An 18,717-nucleotide genomic window follows, 5' to 3' on the forward strand; every position below is an offset into this window, starting at 1 on the left:
CCCAGGGGAAATCAGGTTAGAGTTAGAGACACTGTTTGGGACACTGCCTTCAGCATGCACCCGGGATCTCACCTGCCGAGCCAGTGCAACTGATGTGTGAGGGGTCCTCGAGGCGACCGAGGGCATCCTGCACCATGCGCTCTGCCTCCCGTGCGCTGCCCTGCAGGAGGGCAAACTGCTCCTCGGCCCAGCGCTGCTGCAGGGTCCGCTGTGCACAATCCTGCCAGGGCAGCACTCACATCAGGGTCCCACCGTGCCGGCTGCACACCCTGACACCAAGCACTGCCAAACCAGGGCTCAGCACAGGACTCTGCTCGTGCTTGCAGTGCTTCTGAGGTACCTTGTCTTGCAGCTGTGTCTGCAGTGTCTCCAGCTCCTTCCTGCTACTCTCCTTCTCACTGTTGTGTGTGTCCCGCAGGTGCTGCAGCTCAGCCTGCAGGGCTGCCATCTCCTTGCTGTGCTGTGCTGCTGCCTGGCTCAGGCTGTCTCGCTCCTGCTCCAGGCCTGCTATCCGGGTGTTCTGCTCTGCCTCCGCCTGGCCGGGCACAAAAATCCTATCACAGCTGTAATAAAGCACGGCTAAAGAATCACTCCTTGCATGTGGGGAACTGCTTGTTGGTTGTGTTCCAGGAGCAGGCACTGCTCAGTGCACTGCAGTATGTATAGCTGTGGGCAGGGCACAGCCCTGCATCACCCACATCTGGGCAGCCCAGTGGTGCCCTAGCAACATGGGATGGCCTTGCACGAGTTGGGTGATGACTGTTGTCATCCTGATGCACAAGTACATGAAAGGCTCTGATCCTCTGCAGCCTGTCTGCCCACCTGGGAAAGGCAGCTCCACTCCCTGCTAGCTCTAGAGCCTGAAGATCTCTGCATCCCTGAGTAGCAAAGGGCTGTGTCACGGTGGGCACAACAGACCCTCTGGCATGGCAGAGTATGCAGAGGCTATGACACAAAGGCACATTGCCTGCAAGAGCTCTGGAGTGGGCAGAGCCATGCCAAATGTCAATCTGTCAGCGGTTATAAAACATGAGGGTGATGGATGTCCACTGCCTCCGAGGCAGGTTGCAAGGAGGTAACGAGCTCTCAGGTCCTGTCCCCTGTCCCATGAATCCCTGCTGCAGAAGGTTGTGTGGGTACAGCCTCACACCCATGAGTGATAACCTCACAATACGTTCATGAAACCCACCCCAGTCTGGAAAAGATCATGACACAAAGCTTCTTGTCAGCCCAATGGCAACTTGGTGGGCAATGCCTTGCCTTGCCAAAGCACCGAGACAACAGGAAAAGGAAAACCTGTCCCTCAGCTCGGGGACGGATGAATGCCCTGAGTCCCATGTGAGCCCAAGCAATGGTCTGGGGCTGGATTCTGAGACTGCAGCAGGGTGCTGACAGTGGGGCTGCTGCCAGGTTCTCACCTGCATGCTGGTCTCCAGTGTTCCCTGCAGGACCTGCAGCTCCTGCTTGCTGGCTGCCAGCTCCCGCTTCAACGTTTCCAGCACCTCCGCCTGCTCCTGGGACTGCAGGCAGGAGAGAGGTCACCCTGGGCCGGCCCCTGCGGGGTGCCCACTCACTGCCGAGCCCAGGTCCCTCTGAGTGTAAGCAGGGGTCCCCAGCCCCATCCCCACCATGCACCCTACTCACCTTCCGCTGGGACTGCTCGCTCACCCGCTGGAAGGAGTCCTCCAGTTCCTTCTTCTCCCGCTCCACATCGCCCTGGGCCTGTCTTGCCACTGTTACCTGCTTGGTCACCTCTGCATTCTGGGGATGGCAGTGTGTGCTCAGCAGTCGGCCCAGCCGGGTCCTGGTGCCCGGCGGGTGGCTGCAGGCCCACCTTTCGCAGGAGGTCGGCGTGGTTCTGCACCAGCTCGCTGTACTTCTCCTTCAGCTTGCTGTACCGCTGCTCATTTGCCTGCGCCCTCCCTGCCATACGCAGGGCCAGGTGAGTGCTGGTTGCACACCGTGGCCCACTGCTGCCCTCCCCAGGCCCCCTCCTCACTCTCGATCTCTGTCAGGCTCCTCTGTGCTTTCTCTGTGTCCTCTCGCTGCTTCTTCAGCTCCTCCAGCTCTGTGCGCAGGAACTCGCTGTCATCCAGTGCCTGCTGCTTGAGGTGCCGCTGCTCAGCCAGCTCAGCCTCCAGCTCACTGATGCGCCCTCGCAGCTGCAGGCTGCGCCGCTCGCTCTGTGGGCACAGTCATGGCATTGCCTGGCACCTGGCAGCCCCAAACATGCCATCCAGAGCTCGGCCAGTGGGTAAGGCATACTGCAGAACCCGCACGGCCCTTCCAACGCAGCCAACCCAGACAGACAGGTGTTGCAACAGCCATTAGGTGTGAGAAAGATGGGGTCAGGGCTGTGTCCTTGCCACCCCAAACTGCAGGGACACAGGGACACAGCCATCACCCCACACTGCCCTGCTGGTCCCTTGGCAGCAGGAGCTGCCCCAGAAACACCACAGTCTCACAGAATAGTGCTGGGGGTGCACAGCCAACATGAAGCACATGCCACCAAGGGGCTGTCACCCACCTCGGTCCTGAAGCTCTCCAGTTCCTCCTTCAGAGCCCCGATCTCCCTGTAGAGCTGCTCAATCTGACGGTCCCTGGGGAGGAGACAGCGGACATCCATCAGTGCTTCTGGCACTGGGGAGATGAGGAGAAGGCCCCTACAGCACCACTGCGTCCCTGGGGACAGCTGAGCCCATCCCTGCCTCCTGCTCTATGGTGGTGCCTGTAAACAAGGGGACCTGGGGCTCCCAGGACCGTGTGCTGAGATGGCCCCAGTGGGGACACGTCCTGGGAAGGGGCTGTGTCAGGAGCAGCCATCGGCATGAGGACTCACTTGTCATCCTTGTTCATCCCATTTTGGCTGTTGAAATTGAAGGGGTCACTGCTGAATGAGCTGCCAAAGATGTCATCAAACTTGTTGTCGAACAGGCTCTGTTAGGGAGAGAAGTGCAAGGGCCTGGTTGAGCCCCAGTGCTGCTCTGAGAGGGGCAACAGTACACGGTCCCCAGTGTCCCAGGCTGGTGTCCTGCTGGAGCCATGCACCACGTGAAGGGCTGCTGCCTGTATGTGCTCCCTGCCTGGAGCCCCTGAGGGGCACCTAAGGTCCTTGGGGGAAGGCCCCAGAGCCATTTCTCCTTTCCTTCCTAAAACACCGAGTACCCAGGGAGAATCCTTCACAGAGAGGTTGCAAAGTACTCCTCTCCATGCTCCATGCCATATCAGCACAGCAAGCTGTGGGGCAATGCTGGGAAGCAAAACATCTCCAGGCAGCCATCACTGGAGGGCACCAAACTACTCTGAGAAGCACCACTGGATGAGCCTAGCTTGACTCACACCAGGCAGCACCCAGCCTCTTTGCTGGGCATGCAGCACCCACAGCTCCCACACTGACACTCAGTGCTAAGAGCTTAACAAGGTTTAGAAGGACAACCCTGAGTGTGATGGGCATGGACCCAAAGGACAGCATAATTCTCTCCTCATCCACAGACAGTACTCAGAGCTTACCTGTGATGCTGTTTCCATTTCTACCAGGTCTGTGATGGGCTCGCTGTCAGGTGAGGATGCCTCAGCGGGGATGACCACCACAGGGCTGATGTGTTCTGACAGCGCTGAGGCTCGCAGAAAATTGGGAGGGTTCTGGGAAGGGAAGAAAGCGAGCCCAGAAGGTGTGAGCCCTGTAATGCACAGTGGCCCTGGGAGCTGGGCACCGTGTCCTGTTTATAAAGTTATTTCCCTCCTCATTCCTTCCAGCTCTGCTGCCACAAGGAGAGATCTTGGAGCCCAGCCCCGGAGATATGGCCAGGGGCAGCTCCATCCCACACTGACCGACTTAGGGAAGATGCAGGGATGAGCCCTGGGCTCTGTGAGCCCTGAAATGCCACCATTCCCAGGAAGCCAAGCAGGTGGCACACAGTGCTTTTTGGACATGTACCAATCCGGCATCTCTGCTTCTGGCCACAGGGACAAGGAGAGCTGGTGCCAGCCCTGTGGGACCTCACCTCTGGGAGCTGCGGGATCTGAATCAGACGCTTGAAGTACTGCAGGTTACTGGAGCGATAGAAGAGGTCCTTCAGCCTGAAAGGGGCAGAGGCAGGTTAAGGAAGGCTCTCCATGTGCCACTGCCCCAATTTCTTGCTGCTGCTCCCATACATCCCCACATTGGGATAGACATCAATCCAACACTGTCACTGTGCCATGCTGGTGGGGATGGGAGCACACTGACAGCAAACCCACAGCCACTCTTGGAACACCCCAGCCCTTAGAATCCCACCACTGGGAAAAGCTGATGGATAGAGGCATAAACACATAAACCCGGGACGTGATGAGCAGCAAAAAAGGCCTAAAGACATAAACCATGGGAGGACAGCAGCATCGCTCCTGTGACAGCCTCACCACCAGTGGTTAAGGCTGGCTGCCTGTCAGCCACACAGTAACAGCACCCGCAGTTCTGTGCACCAGCATCTCCCCACAAGCAGCCTGCCTCCCTTCTGGACTGATTTCCAATTCTTCCATCAAAAGCAGCCTGTGATAAGTGCTCTCCACCCTTGGTTTCACACTTGGTTTAACTCAAGAAGAAAAGCCATAGCTGGGAACATGGTGTGGCCCTGGGGATGATGGTGGCTCCCTTCCTTTGCAACCACCCAGCACCCAGCCTGGTGTCACATTCACTCCAGGTCTGTCCTAGGCACTCAGAGCCTACACCCAGCCCAGCCCTCTGCTGATGGCTGCACCTGGTGTTTTCCCCCTGGGCACTGCTCTGCAGCCTCTGACCTTGATCCAAGCTGCCCTACTATCCTGTAGTCTCAGCACTGTGATGTCCTCCTGCAGCTCACTGGAGTTGGTTTTGTTTCTATGGTCTATTTAAGATGTGTACTGGATGCCATGGCACTTCACTGCTCACTTGCATTCCATCTCACTTAAAATATAGTGAGCAGCACCAGTTCTAGCACAGTCACTGGGGATTACCTCGAGAAACCCACTGGTACAAAGCCTGACTCAGTGCTTCCTGCTTTTTGAGTGGTTGCTAACCCTGGGGAGACCTGTCCTTGCATCTCAAGGCAGCTTAATTGTTTACCTTAGCTTTTGGAAACAAATGTGTTTGCTGGTGCGCTGCATGTGTGAGATTGTGAGTAACTGGGTGCGTGAGGCTTGGCTCTGGCTGTTTGCTCCTATACCTCTATCTGCTATTAGAATCGCCGCTATTGATAATTTGAACTGGGAGGCACTCATGCTGTGAGCAGCTTTACCTCCTCCATCTGCAAGCTGTACCACAAAAGGACAGTTTTTCCCTCTCAAGAGCCTCCTTTGCTTGGCTGCACAACCCGATGTTGCAGAGGATGACACCTCAGTGACACCTGAAGGTATCCTCCTTTTATCGCTCCATTTACCAAGTTCCCACCAGGTTCTGCCTTTTTTTGAAAATCAAGCATCACTCAGGGAAACCCTTCCCTTTTCCACATGCCCAGAGACCACAACCCCATGTACCCAGGGGCACAGCAGACCATGTTCCTGCAGCAGTGCCTCAAGCTGCGTCCATGCACTGCCTAAAGGATATTGGCCTGGGAGAAAACCTGCTGTGCCCTTGCTAACAAGGTTCTGCCGGTGCCAGCAGCACTGCATGGACCAAATCCCTCTGGTGAAGCTGGGAAGGGCAGGACTGGGTGTTCCTCAGTAACGAGGAGACTTTCATCTCAGCATGACAAGTGCAAATTGCAGTTAAAACTGCAATTAAATGGTTTGAGGGTTTTAAATCACCAGCTAGCACTTCACATGAAATGCCATTAGTGGCTGAATGCCTCTTTAGAATTAATAACACAGTTATCTGGTAATTCAATAGCAGTGGATTAGGCAAACAGAGCGGGTGCCCAGGAGAAAGCAGCCCCAAATGTAGAAGAGTTGCTTCTGAGCAGTGGCAGTAGATTTGATGAGGGTTGAGTTTGGAGTCTTGTTCCAGACTCATCTATTTCCTCTGCCTGCATTGCTCAGTTATCGAGCCCAAGTACAGAGGGCTCCGGCACGTGCAGTGCTCCCTGCCTGGACCTGGATACCCAGACAACATCTGCAGCAGGCAGCAGTCCCCACTTACTTTCTGAACTGTTCCAGGAAGCGGTCTCGGTGGCCCTGCAGCGTATCAGCCGGCAGACCTGGGGAATGAAGCGGGTACAAAGCTCACCCTGTGCCCCTGACCCAGGAGGGATGGCTCTGGGGGCAACCTGTGAGCATGAGGTCCCTTCCAACCCCTATGATTCTATGATTCTATGTCCATGGGGGATGGGTGTTCTGCAGGGAGCTCATCCTCCTCCCAGCTTCCTGCTGCTTAGGGTCTCACAGCTGGATCACATCCCCAGAGATGGCCCTGGGCGGTTCTGGGGCAGGGAAAGGCTTTGAGCTGGCACTACCGAGACTGCTGCAACAATCTGAGGTCCTCAGGGGAAGCAGATTTCTCAGCCTGTGCACACCTTGTGGCATCCCTGACCCTTTCAGAGAGCTCCAGAGACTTCTTCCCACCCCAAAGGCTGGAAAGGAGCTCAGGAACAACTTGAGCAGGAATTAGGAGCCACAGATGCACACTGGCAAAGAGCTGCTTGTGCACAGGGTGCTGTGAGCCTGGGCTGGGGGCACTGGGTGCCCGGCGATTCTCCTCATGTCTGACGGTCTCCAAAAGCTTCCAGTCCCCACGGAAGGCCCTGAGGGTACTCACAGGAGTGGAGCTTGAAGAGCAGCTTGACGGTGTAGTCGTAGAGGTGGCTGCAGTCCAGGATCACCTGGATGAGTGGGGCCAGACGGCACTGCCCTGCTGCAGTGACCGACACAGAGCGTGACATGTCCAGGGAGTTGAACACTGCCGGGAAGGAGAGAGGCTCAGAGAGAGCAGGAGACCTAACTGGTATGAGTGCGGGCTGTGTTCCTTGGCTCTTTGAGGCATGTTTCATGGCTCACGGTGAGGTGTAGGGCGGGCCAAGCTATTGCTGCCTAAGCAGGAGTCTCCGTGTGCATTCATACAGAGCACTAACACAGCTGTACCCAAGTGCCCACTGAGGTATTTGGGCATACAGCAGGAGCTGGAGCTCAGTGGAGCAAGACACTCAGTACTATAGCCTCATTTCCACAGTGCATCTGAGTGCATCTAAATCATCCCCACAGGCAGGGGTGGCTGGGCAGGGCTGTAGGACTATGCCCTCCATTGCCAGGACCATGAAGGCATTGGCAGCAGTGGGGAAAGGCCAACCTAGGGAGGGATGTACGGCAGCTAGGAGGGAGGGCTGCTGTAGCCTTGCTGTGGATGTGTCCAGGGTCCATCTTCAGGCTTTGTGCATCCCATAGAGGCCTTGGTCTGGTGCTGCTTTAGCGAATCCCAAACTGAGTCCTGCTAGAGCGTGCAGAAGTGCATTGCAGTTCTGAGATTCGAGATCAGCTTGGTTTTACCCCCTGCCTGCTTCCATCTCTGCGTATTCTCACACCTTTTCCAGATGGAGCATGCTGCAAGCACCCAGGGAAGCTGTGCTCTCTGCTAGTAAAAGCCAGAGGCTGACACAAGCCCACAAGGCAGTGAACAAACTCAGCCTGGAGTGGCTGTGAAGCGGAAGCCTGATGTAGGGAGGTGAAGCTGGAGGCGTGGGGGGAAGCGGAGCTACACAGTGCTGCTGGCCTCACATGTTCCCCAGCGCTGCAGCAGGGCTGCAGGGAGGCTGGCATAGCTCTGACATGGGATTCTTTCGGCTAACTCCAGGGAAGTGCATTGCAAATAGATGAGCTCAGACACCTTCAGTCAGCTCCCTCCTGGATCCCACATCACACCAAACCTGGCACAGCGTGGCAATGAGGGGCTTACCTGTCTGGAAGAGGTTCAGCTCACACTCCAGATAGTCAAACATTTCCACTGTCAGCTGGAAGCTGGGGAAGAAGGGTGAGGAAGGTCAAGCAGTGTCCCCACACAGCACACCCTGTGCCTGGTGCTGCCCCAGGGACACACAGGCACTGCCCAGGAGGGACATGCCAGCCCTGCAGGTGGCTCTGCCCACTCCCATGTCAATGGCAGGCAGACATGGTGCCAGAGCCATGCCCCAACCACCCCTTGCCTCCCACCTGCCTGTACTCACAAGTTGTTGACATCGTTCTCTCCTGCCTCGTCGAGCTGCCGGTCAGACATCTGCAGATTGCCGGGGAACCGAGGGTTCTGGGGAGAAAACAACAGTTGGGAAGGGGCCACGGAGTGGCTGCAGCCCCGCTGCAGAAGGGTTGAGGCAGCTTGAGGCAAAGGGTCCTCAGGGTGGGCTCCTTGGCTCCATCCCAAGTTCTTCTGAGCAGGTGCTAACAAGAGGTCTCCTGAGCCCTGACAGAGCCAGACAGGAGCCCTGATGCTCCATGGAGCCTATATTCCCTCCAGCAAGAAAAAACAACTGTCCTTGGGCTTAGAATCTGCCAGCAGGAAGGGAAGGGGCTCTTACAAGGCAACACCGGGCTGCCGCAGGGGAAGGGACAGCCATCTACTCAGAGGGCAAAGCCCCTTCAGGCTGCCCACAGTGGTCCACGAAGGCCAAGGCTCCAATTAGCTGAATCAGGGCTACGGGTATGGCCTGGTTTCAGAAAACATCTTAACAGCAGAACTCAAAACGAAAGAAAACGCCACAGGTAGCAAGCCTGCCACAGCCAATTACTTTAACGATTAGAGCACTTGAACCCATGCAGGGCAGTGTTTGTATACAAGACCACAGTGACATTTTGTTCTGTTCTTGGAGGCACGCCTTCAGTTTAATGCCTCAAGCATAAGAGAATGTCTGCCTGAATAATAAACTCCATCAACGGTGCGCTGCTTCCCAGAGCCCTGCACACCACATTCCTTTCCATAAATACACTCCCTCACCTCTGGCAGCTGGCTCCGGCTGTGCTGTGCTCAGGCACACTGCACAGAGCTGTGAGACCAGCCAGCTCCAACCACATCCTCTCCCAAACCCAGCCCAAAGGAGAGACCTGCACGATAGCTCTGCTCCAGAATCTCAAAACAAGCTCCTGAGGCAAGCACTCAAGAGAAAGGGAAAAAAACATCCCTGCCGTTCTGCCCTTGCAAGTGCTCAGGAGCATGTCCTGAGCACCCCATGCACAAGGTAGTAAGTTCTCAAGTACCAGGCAAGGCAGGCTGGGGACACATGGTGATGAGGAAAGGACCCCAAAGACCCCCAACACCATCCCTGCCATGGGCTGGGTGCTCCCCCAGCTCAGGGCCCATCCATGGCCTGGGGCACCTCCAGGGATGAGGCAGTGGTGCCAGCGTCTCACTGCCCTCTGAGTGAAGAATTTCCCCCTCACACCTGACTTGTATCTCCTCTCTTTTAGTTTAAAGCCATTCCCCATCATCCTATCAGTATCAAACCATGTAACAAGTTACTCTCCATCATTTTTTAAAAGCTCCTCACCTTGGTGTGGAACTCCATCTTGGTTCTCAGCAGTTTGAGGTAGATGCTGCACAACTGTCCATAGCCCTCGCTCAGGTGGCCCTGGGGACACCAAGAAGCTGGTCACACTTGGGGCAGGCTGCACCTTCAAGAAAATCTTGCTGTGGGCAGTGACCTGGCTGCTGCTTGCCCAACTCCCTACCCCACCCCACTGCCCTTTGCTGCTGCAACAGCAGTGCTCACAGCCCACCACCTTCCTCCTTCTCCTCCTCCTTGCCAGTGGCAGGATGGCCAAGTGCCCTCCATGGCAGGAGTGTGGGCTGGAATTGGGAGTATACAAGAGATGTCTGTGTCCTCCCACCCCCTGTGCATGGGCTGCAGGCTGGTGGTCATTGTGGCAGCGAGTGTGCCAGCAACTTTGTATGGATTTGGGGAGGGGTAGCAGCATGGGATTTGGTCACCACCTTCTCATCTCTCTCTCTCCTATTGTAGATCTTCAGTGCTGTCAGAGTTTTGACATTTAAAAAAGACGGAATATCATAGAATCAAAGAATATCCCAAGTTGGAAGGGATCTGCCACGATTGTCCCTGGCTCCATGCAGGACCACCTGAAAACTAAGCTGCATGTCTGACAGCCTTGTTCAAGTGTCTCTGGAACTCCAGCAGGCTTGGAGCTGTAACCAGGGCCCTAGGGAGCCTGTTCTCCCCATTCCCCTCTCCCTGTCATTCCAGGGACATCTTTCACTGTGAGCATCATCATCCACCCCACTGCTCCCAGCCCATCTCCTGCAGCTGCCTTGCCTCCTCTCCTGTTCCCCTTGCTGCCTGATTTAACCTACTGTAGCTAGAAAGAGGTCACTCATGCTGCTGTGAGTATTCCTTGCTAAAAATAATCTCTCTCATTCATCCCTCTCTGCAGCATGGTGAAGCAAACTGAGCAGACTTAGTGATTCTAGAGCAGATAGCTCCAGGGAGGTGCTGAGCTGGCGGTCACGGGCAGAGTGAGGGACGCTGTGGTCACCTGGTGCTCAGCACTGTGCAGCCCGTGCCAAGGACCAGGACCCATTTCACCCTTCCTGGGGCATCTGTGGGGTCAGCCACTTACCCACATCCTGCTCATGTCACTCAGCTCATTCTTGTACCTCACAGAATCCTTCAGGACCTGCAGGGACAGAGAAGAAAATAATCAGCAAGTGAGGGTGGCATGCAGGGCACTGAGGGCAAAAAGAGCATTACTACGGGCCAGCAATTAAGCTATAGAATGGGTGTCCTGGACACATTACTGATTCTGCAGCCACACAGCTGCCCTGCTCTATCTCATCCCCAGGGTGCTTCTATCTCTGTCCATGCACAGGGCAGAACCTTGTCTGGTGACTTCCATATACATGCCAACACCCCGGGCACAGTGGTTCCCTTTGGCACCAGCACTGCAGCCCAGGGTGGGTTATTCTATGGGACTTGGTATGGGGGATCTGGGGCAGATTGGCCCTGGGAAGGCATGTGCAAAGCAAGTGGGAAGGGATGGTCACGAAGTTCCCTGACACTTGTCACTGCTCCTGGTTGCAGGAGGGCATCACCCTGCTGACATCCCCACTGTTCCACACAGAGCCCTGGGAAGAGCTCTGGTCCCAGGCTAGCTGCTGAGCTGAGTCTGCTGCACTGGGAGGTGTGGTAGGCAGTGGTACCAGAGCTCTGCAGGACATGGATGAGGGTGAATTAGGGAACAGGGGACATCACTGTTCTGGGGACAGACAATTCTGGCACTCAAAATTTAAGGAAAGGGTCATGAGCCTGAAGGGTGCTGGTGTATATGAGGTTTCTTGCACAGCTGGGGCCACAGGGCAGCACTCACGTTTGAATGGCCATCACGGAGGAGCTTGTGGAAGACGTGGCAGAACTTCCAGCAGAGCACTGCATTGCCCGAGAGCGGCAGCCGGTTCACCACTGACCAGAAGGTCTGTGCCCCCTTCTCATGGTGCGTGCCCAGGATGCACGGTGGAGGCCAGTCAAGGAAAAGGGGACGGATGGATTGGAGGTCAACCCCCAGCTGGCTGCCTGGCGTAAATCATGCATGATTTAGCATAGGGTACTTTGGCATAAAGCACAGAGTCCAGCACAGTGTTTCCGCCCACCCCTGGGAATTCAAGAGGATGAGGATGAGCCCATGGAGCCAGGCAGCGAAGCAACGTTGCCAAGTGCTGCGCACGCGGGACACACTGTCCTTTCCCAACCAGCATCTGCAGAGCTGAGGGGAGCAGGGCCATCGCTGACATGCAGCCAAGCCCTGGGCACACACTGTACCAGCAGCAGCTCCGCACTGCTGCCCTAGGAACCCAGGGCACCTGCAGCAGGAGGGAGAGGAAAAAGGATGGACATGGACAGACCTCCAGTAAGCCCCAGCTGGCAGGGAGAGCCCCTCAGGATCTGTCCATCCCTCTTGAAAACCTGCAGCCAGATCAGCACCCCCACGATGCACTGCCTTGATGTGGCCCCTTTTCCAGGCAGCCCCAGCCAGCTCCCACGCTTGCTTGTCCCGTGGCCAACTTTTAGAAGGATATTTCTGGCGTGTTTCTCCTTGACAGCCACTTCCTGTGTATTAATAGCCTTATTGATGCTGACAGTCTGAAAAACAGAAGCCGTGGGGGGGTGAGATGGGAAGGGCTCAGGCTGCCCCAGTCCCCCTGCTCTGCCGGCACCTGTTGGTGCCTGGGTCACATCCAGGTCCCCGGCCCGCAAAGCAGCCACTGCCTCGTGCCAGCTGGATGCTGCCCATTCCCGGATGCCTTTCTGGGATGTGCCTGGCATCTGCCAGGTTCAGCTGCTGCCAGGATTCATTTACTCAGCATAATAATGATGCAATTAAAGCAGCAACCACAAAAGGACCCTCTTCTGTCCTGGAGGTGGTGGCTCAGGCAGAGGAAGGCAAATCTCTCCCCTGACCTTGGATCACTGGCAGCAGCCGGCAGCTCCAGCTTTACTTTCTTGGGCAGGCAGAGTAGAGAGGGTGCTTTGGGCAGGATGGGGAATCCAGCACAGGGATACTGAGATCACTGCGAGCCCCTGGTGGTGCAGGATGCTTCTGCCTCACGCACAGTGGAGGAAGGCAGCAGACTTACCCCACCAGCTCACCTTTTCTCACAGTGCAGCCTTCACATTCCAGCTCCAGTCCTGCTGCCACCCAGCGCACTCTGGCCCCACCACACACCTGCCCCCAGAGTCTCCCCACAGCTCCCACCCTGCCCAGAGCTGGTACAATGAGCCAACGGTGTGCTCATGCTGCTCTCCTGCTCCCTGCCAGGAAAGCATGCTTTGCAATGCAAATGTTGTGGACCTTGTAAAGCCCACACTGAGAAGTGTGGGTGAATGCTGAGCAAGAAGCCAGCGCGCTCTCTGTAGCCTATAGAGAGGCAGTTGCAGGAGGAGTTTTCTTTACAGGATTTTGAATGCAATGTTTTTTAGCTCTATCCCATTTCTGCACCTGCTTTCTCAAGTGCACAGCAGGGCTGGGAGCTGCACTGGAGCTGGGAGATGCTCTGGCTCTTGCAGGCACCCAAACCTCAGGGGACTGAGCCTGCTTTCCAGCCCAGCACCCTGCCATAACCAGTGGTCAAACTCCAGCAGGCAAGGGACCCAAGCATGTGTCTTGCTCACAGACACACTGAGCACCCATTGGACACCAGTGCACTGGTGTTTGCATTGCTCCGTGAGGATTCACGCTACTGATGAGAAATAGGCTGGCTCAATACTGTCAGAAGCTAATTACTGATGTAAGTCAACTAAAGCAGTGGGACTAACTCCAGTGCCTTACTCATTGACAGTCCTCCCTACATCCCCACAGTGCTCTGCATCTCCAAGATGTCCTTGGAGGGGAGGCAGGGCTGCAAGGAGCTGCAGGCACAGTGGCCCAGCAGAGGGCTGGTCATGACACACCTTCCCCAAACTGTCCCTCTGTCCCTCAGTGTCTTCCAAGGCAGAGATGGCTTCTGCTCAGACCCACACCCTGCAGCCTCAATAGGAAATAGGAAATAGGAAATAGGCTCCCAGAGCCAAGCACCTCCCCCCAGTCCAAACCAGGATGCCTGATTCTGCCTTCCTGCTTGTGCTGTGGGGACACTGCAGCAGGTGACAATGTGGGGGTTTGCAGTACTGCAAATCCATTTAGCCCATAGGGTGCAGGCTCAACTGAGGACACATGCCATGTTCCCTGCCTGCTGCAAGCATCCCGGACTGGGCCAGGGAGCTGTGGTGTGGATGAAGGGCAAAACTTGCCAGTTGGCCTGGCTTAATGGGAGCAGACTGGGACCTCATGGGGCCACTGGTGTAACCTCCATGCCTGGCTGAGCAGAAGGTCCATGGCAGCAGGGCAGGCCCTGCATCAACAGGCTGGGGCTGGCTGTGGAGGGAAGCGAGGCTGGGGGGTCCTGCTGGTCTCAGCCCCTCCGGAAAGGCTGAAAGTGAACTCTGAGGTCACACTGCTGCTTCCTGATGGCTTTTCCTGGCCATCCAAGGACACAGCTTCGGCACAGGCCCAGCGTGAGGAGCCCTGCAGTGCAGAGAGGCAGCAGCCACGATGCCACACAGTGACCTCCAGGAGCCCCATCCCCAAGCTCTACGGTCCCTTTGAGGCCAGCACCAGCCCCGAGCAGCTGTGGGAAGGGTTTGTGCCGCAGGTCCCGGTGTTGCCCATGCACCATCAGCTGCTCACACCTCAGGCATGGCCACCACAGGCAGTGGGCCTCGCAGCAGCTGTGCCAGCAACTGGAGACATGGGGTGGTGGAGCCTGGTCCCTGTTACACAGGCATGGAAAGGCACGAGCACGGTGCTGCTCCTGGCCTCTGTGGTGTGCCAACTGTGGGCTGCTCCACCATCGTGCTGTCCCCAACCTCCAGGACACAGTGCGGCCTCGGTGGTACCACTGCTGGCTCTGGTTTCCTGAGGGGAGGGAGTGATGCCAGCACTCTGCTCCCATACATGGGGACTCACAGGGCTCCCCTCCTGCCACCCTCACCCCCCAGGATGCCTGCCACCTGCACAGGTGTCCAGGTCCTGCAATGCATCCCAGGATGGATTTGAGCCATGCACTGAGCATCCCATTGGGAATGGAGCGCATGTGGGGAAACGTGCTGGGAACAGGAGCACACGGTGGATACACTGCCTCAGCCCCCCTCATTCCCCTTCCAGATTTCCCCAAATTACAGGCTTACCATCCATTGCACCGCAAGTCTCCCACCATGCAGAGAGCAGCTCAGCTCTGCACAGTAGTTTTGCGGAGCTTTCCCACATCTCCTTTCATTTCCAAAAGGAAATGAGTGTTGATTAAAGAATCCAGAGCTATTGCAAATTATTTGGAGAAACTGAGTAAGTTGCAGTGCAAATCCTCTTAGTAATGGCTCCTCGTTTCTCCTTAATTCCTTTCTATAAATGGAGAGCTGGGATTGAGCATACCTTCAGAAAACAGCTCTCCACCAAGCCCTGCAGACACAAGGGCTGTGGGGGAAGCAAATGAGATCTGTCCAGGACAGAGCTGCCTGGGAAAATCTGGGAGAATAATTAAAACACAAATCCCAATCCAGCAGAGCTCTGTTGCAGCTGCTGGGCAGTGGGGTGTGGGGGAATGAGACACAGGAATCCTCCAGTAGCCTTATGGAGGTGTAAATCACAGCGGCTGGAAGGGCACAGGCATCTTTTTAAATGTCACTCGCCAGCGGCAGCCAAAATCAAAACACAGGCTCCTTGGGCTTGGGACAGGATTTTGCCCCGAAATCCTGGTGTGTGGGGCTTCCACTGCTCGACCGAGAACTCAGAAAGTGCCACTCACACTCTGCCTGGAAGCTGGAGACACCCCAGGCACCAAACACCATGACCTGCCCCAACCAGACAGGAATGCCCCAACAGGCACCAACTTGTGTTTGCCCTCACTTGAGCCATAAGAAACAGCCACATCCTCCCCAAAGCAGTTTTCTGGCATCAAGTACCCTGAAACCTTGCTATATCCATTATGGTTTGCTCACTGCTGGAGATGTAACCTCGTGCTCCATTGGGAAAATGACACTTCAGCTCAAGAGCTGCTGCACAACACGGGTGGGCACCTGCTAAGGACAGCGAGCACTGCGCATGGGCTCCTCCTGGAACTGACATGGCACGGCCAAAGGTGACACCACGACGTGCAGCTTCTCAACCTGAATTGCTCTACTGGGCTTGGCAGCTTGGGACTACATCACATTTTACCTTCCCAACAGCGCAAGAAATGGATGCACCACAGCTGCTGGCAGGTGGCTTTGGGGTCCTCTGGCTCAGCAGCAGCAGGAGAGCTGCAGAGGGCAGAGGAGGGCGATCTCATCACAACCACTTTGAGACAGCCAAAGAGAAAGAACAAAGGAAAACACCCTGGAGTGAGAGGTGTGGAGGCACCAGGCAGAATGTCTGAGCCGTGGGACGCAGAGACCCAGCCGGTGCCAGGGGTGAGCTGGGCTTTCTGCAGGGGCTCTGGTGGCTGATTATGGCCCTGGAAACAGGAACGTGCTGCGATGAACACAGCATTTTGCACTACTGCAGTATCAGAACCCAAATAATTGGGACATTTGATTTCTCAAATGCCATAAACAATTTATGCAAATCAATTACTCTGGATTTTTTTTTAATTTTAAATCCAGCTTAAAGAACAGACTCTTTCAATACGCAGAAAAGCTTTCCCAGCCCCCACCCCCACAACTGCTCCCCCAACACACGCTCATTACACTCCATGCTTAATTATTGATTAGGGCATGAGATCAGCAGCAGCCAACTGTGCCCATGCCCCACATGGCTGGTGCTGGCCACAAGCCTGTCTGCACCGTCCCATTAGCCAGGCTTTTAATTTTAAGTGGGGATTTTATGCAAAGATAATCTCTTCCACCAGCAGTGATTTTTATCAGTGGGGTTTGCCCAGGGTCAGTGTTTCAGGCAGGTCCTCCACAGCCTTCATGATGTTTTCCCCATGGCCCCAGCTGGAGACCCATGATTGCAAATATTTGGTCATTTTTTGCAATGGGTGAAAACGGGAGCAGGATGGGATGCGGGAGCAGAACCAGACTGCCACGTGCTCATCCCCAGGCAAGTGTTCCAGTGACTGGCAGCCAGCCCAGGACTAAACCTGCTTGGGAAACAGCAGCCCTTGTGCAGGTGTCACCACGAGGACACCTGTCACTCAATGGCAAAGCGCATCCCAGAGTGATGGCACCAGCGCTGTGCTGTGGCCATACAATCGCGAGACACAGAGCAGTTATCTCGCACTGCACCGGCGGGGTGAACCCCGAGTGGTGAGCCCTATAGGGCCGGAGTGCGAGAGGTCGGACTGAGCCGGCGGCAACAGGCGGACCGCCCCGGGTGCAGCTCCTCCCGCAGAGCTGCGGAGTGAGGAGGTGAAAAAATTAAGGGAGCGTTCCTCTTCCCTGCATCGGTTTGATGAAGGACCGGCATCCACCCGGTGCCGGGGGCTCCAGAAGTGCGCGTGTGTCCCTTGGGGACACGGAGCAGGGAAAGAGCCAGGAGCAGCCCGCACCCCGCGGGCTCCACGCTGCGTCCTTACGGCCTCGCCCTGCCCCGGAGCCGCACCCGCCGCCCAACCCCAGCGGACGGAGGAGGCAAAGCCCCTCTCCCAGGTGCGGACGGCCCTCGCACCCCGCGCCGGATGCGTTCTCTGTGCGCGGGCCGAGCTCACCGCGTGCAGCTCCCGGGGCGGCGCCGGGTCTCCCCAGCATGGGCAGCCCGACAACGCCGCAGCCCGAAGCCCGGCTCTCATCGCAGCGCACCGGAGCGCAGCAGAACCGCACCGTTTCGGGGCTCACCGACAGCGGCACCGCATCGCCCCACGGCACGGCTCCCGGCCAACCGCCCCGGCCCCGCGCACGGCCGCGGCCCGAGGAGCCCTGCACGGCTGCGGGGCTCGCGGAGGAGGATGCGCTCACCATTTTGCCCGCCTCCATGGCCGCTCCCACCGGGCCTCGCCGGAGCCCGTTCGGCGGGGCCGGGCCCCGCTCCCCGCGGCTCCGCAGCTCCCACGGCGGCGGCGCGGGGCGGGAGCGGGGCGGGGGCGAAGCGCGCTCCCGCGTGGCCCCGCGGAGGGATGGGGGGGAGGGAGGCGGGAGCGAGCTCAGTCCCGCGCCGAACAACAAAGGGCGACCGCGGGGTCGGTGCACGGCTGAGTCCCCCCGCGCCGGGAGCGCCCCCGAGCTCGAGGACTCGGGGCGGCGAGGGGTGAGCGGGGGGTGCCCCTCTGCCCCAGCCCTGCCCCGGGGCCACGGGACGGGGAGCAGCCGGGCAGGAGGGAACGCAGCAGCAGGTCGGTGTCTTTGTTTTTCGGTCGAGAAGCGCTTCAGTGGTTTCACATAGGAGGCACAAATGAAACCCAAACAACTCCGCTCTCATTTTTTAAATTCCCTTAAAGCAAACCCAAAGCGGGGAGAAGGAAAAGCATCGCAGCACTGAAACACAGCCAGCCCTGTGCAGAGAGTTCCCAGCCTTGGAGAAAAGACGCTGCATGGTGCCGGCCGCGGGCTAGCGGGGCCACGGCCCAGGCTGCTGTGCTCTGCTCGCGGCTCAGCTGCTCACTACGGGTCTCAGCCGCCCAGCTTTCACCCCTTACCCTCAGCTTTCACCCGTTGCCCTCACACTGTAGATACCTGATGATGTGAAAAAAGTCCCAAAAAAGCCAATTCCCACTTCCAATGAACCTATGGGAGAAAGTGCTCTGATTCCTATTCCTCATCCCAGTCCATGAGTACACACAAGACAGCACTCTGGGTACAAGCACCTGTCCCCATCCCCATCCCAGCACATCCTTTGCAGCAGTGTGGCAGGAGCCATGCATCAAGTCTGCACAGTACCAACCACAGCTCAGGCAGAGGAGGCAAAGCCTGGATAAAGCACTGTGGGGTGAGAAAGGGAGCTGGGTATGCTCCCTCCTAGCTGCAAAGCCTCCTAGCTGTTCAGCAGTGCCTGGCCATTGATGGGATTTGGGATGAAGCCCACCGTGTGCCCCAAAGAAACCTCAGTAACTTGAGTACAGATGTTATGAATGAAGACTGACCATCTGGGATGTGAGAAAATGCTGCATTCACTGCAGCCCCTCCTGGGAACACAGCATGAAAATGGAAGCTGCGTGGAAGATGAATGGTGTATAGAAGATGCATGGAAGATGGGAGTTGCATGGAAAATGAAACACAGGAGACAGACAGAAGATGTGAATGTCAGTCCCCATCATGCAGCCCAGCTGCACATGGCACTCCTGCCCTGTTGTCCCCCTGGGTTAATTAACTCAGCACCACTTGGGCTTAGCAT

The 18,717-nt window shown here is 56.8% G+C and overlaps 1 protein-coding gene across 1 annotated transcript in view; it reads right to left on the reverse strand.

The window, feature by feature from the left end:
* Positions 1–18,717, reverse strand: part of HIP1 (huntingtin interacting protein 1) — a 34,087-nt gene that overhangs the window by 4,629 nt on the left and 10,741 nt on the right. The window contains exons 2-19 of the mRNA XM_065731669.1: positions 11,957–12,020; positions 11,251–11,393; positions 10,504–10,560; positions 9,420–9,500; positions 8,106–8,182; positions 7,838–7,899; positions 6,707–6,847; positions 6,092–6,149; positions 4,005–4,080; positions 3,511–3,642; positions 2,840–2,937; positions 2,528–2,600; positions 2,000–2,183; positions 1,835–1,923; positions 1,645–1,761; positions 1,419–1,520; positions 341–535; positions 73–220 (exon numbers count right to left, since the gene is read on the reverse strand). Coding sequence (XP_065587741.1) covers positions 73–220; positions 341–535; positions 1,419–1,520; positions 1,645–1,761; positions 1,835–1,923; positions 2,000–2,183; positions 2,528–2,600; positions 2,840–2,937; positions 3,511–3,642; positions 4,005–4,080; positions 6,092–6,149; positions 6,707–6,847; positions 7,838–7,899; positions 8,106–8,182; positions 9,420–9,500; positions 10,504–10,560; positions 11,251–11,393; positions 11,957–12,020 — 1,897 coding nt within the window. The remainder of the gene's footprint in view (positions 1–72; positions 221–340; positions 536–1,418; positions 1,521–1,644; positions 1,762–1,834; positions 1,924–1,999; positions 2,184–2,527; positions 2,601–2,839; positions 2,938–3,510; positions 3,643–4,004; positions 4,081–6,091; positions 6,150–6,706; positions 6,848–7,837; positions 7,900–8,105; positions 8,183–9,419; positions 9,501–10,503; positions 10,561–11,250; positions 11,394–11,956; positions 12,021–18,717) is intronic.

This window comes from Cyrtonyx montezumae, unplaced genomic scaffold (genome assembly GCF_038088225.1).
Source record: "Cyrtonyx montezumae isolate F1298 unplaced genomic scaffold, pur_monq_1.0 scaffold_15, whole genome shotgun sequence".
Classification (NCBI taxonomy): Eukaryota; Metazoa; Chordata; class Aves; order Galliformes; family Odontophoridae; genus Cyrtonyx; species Cyrtonyx montezumae.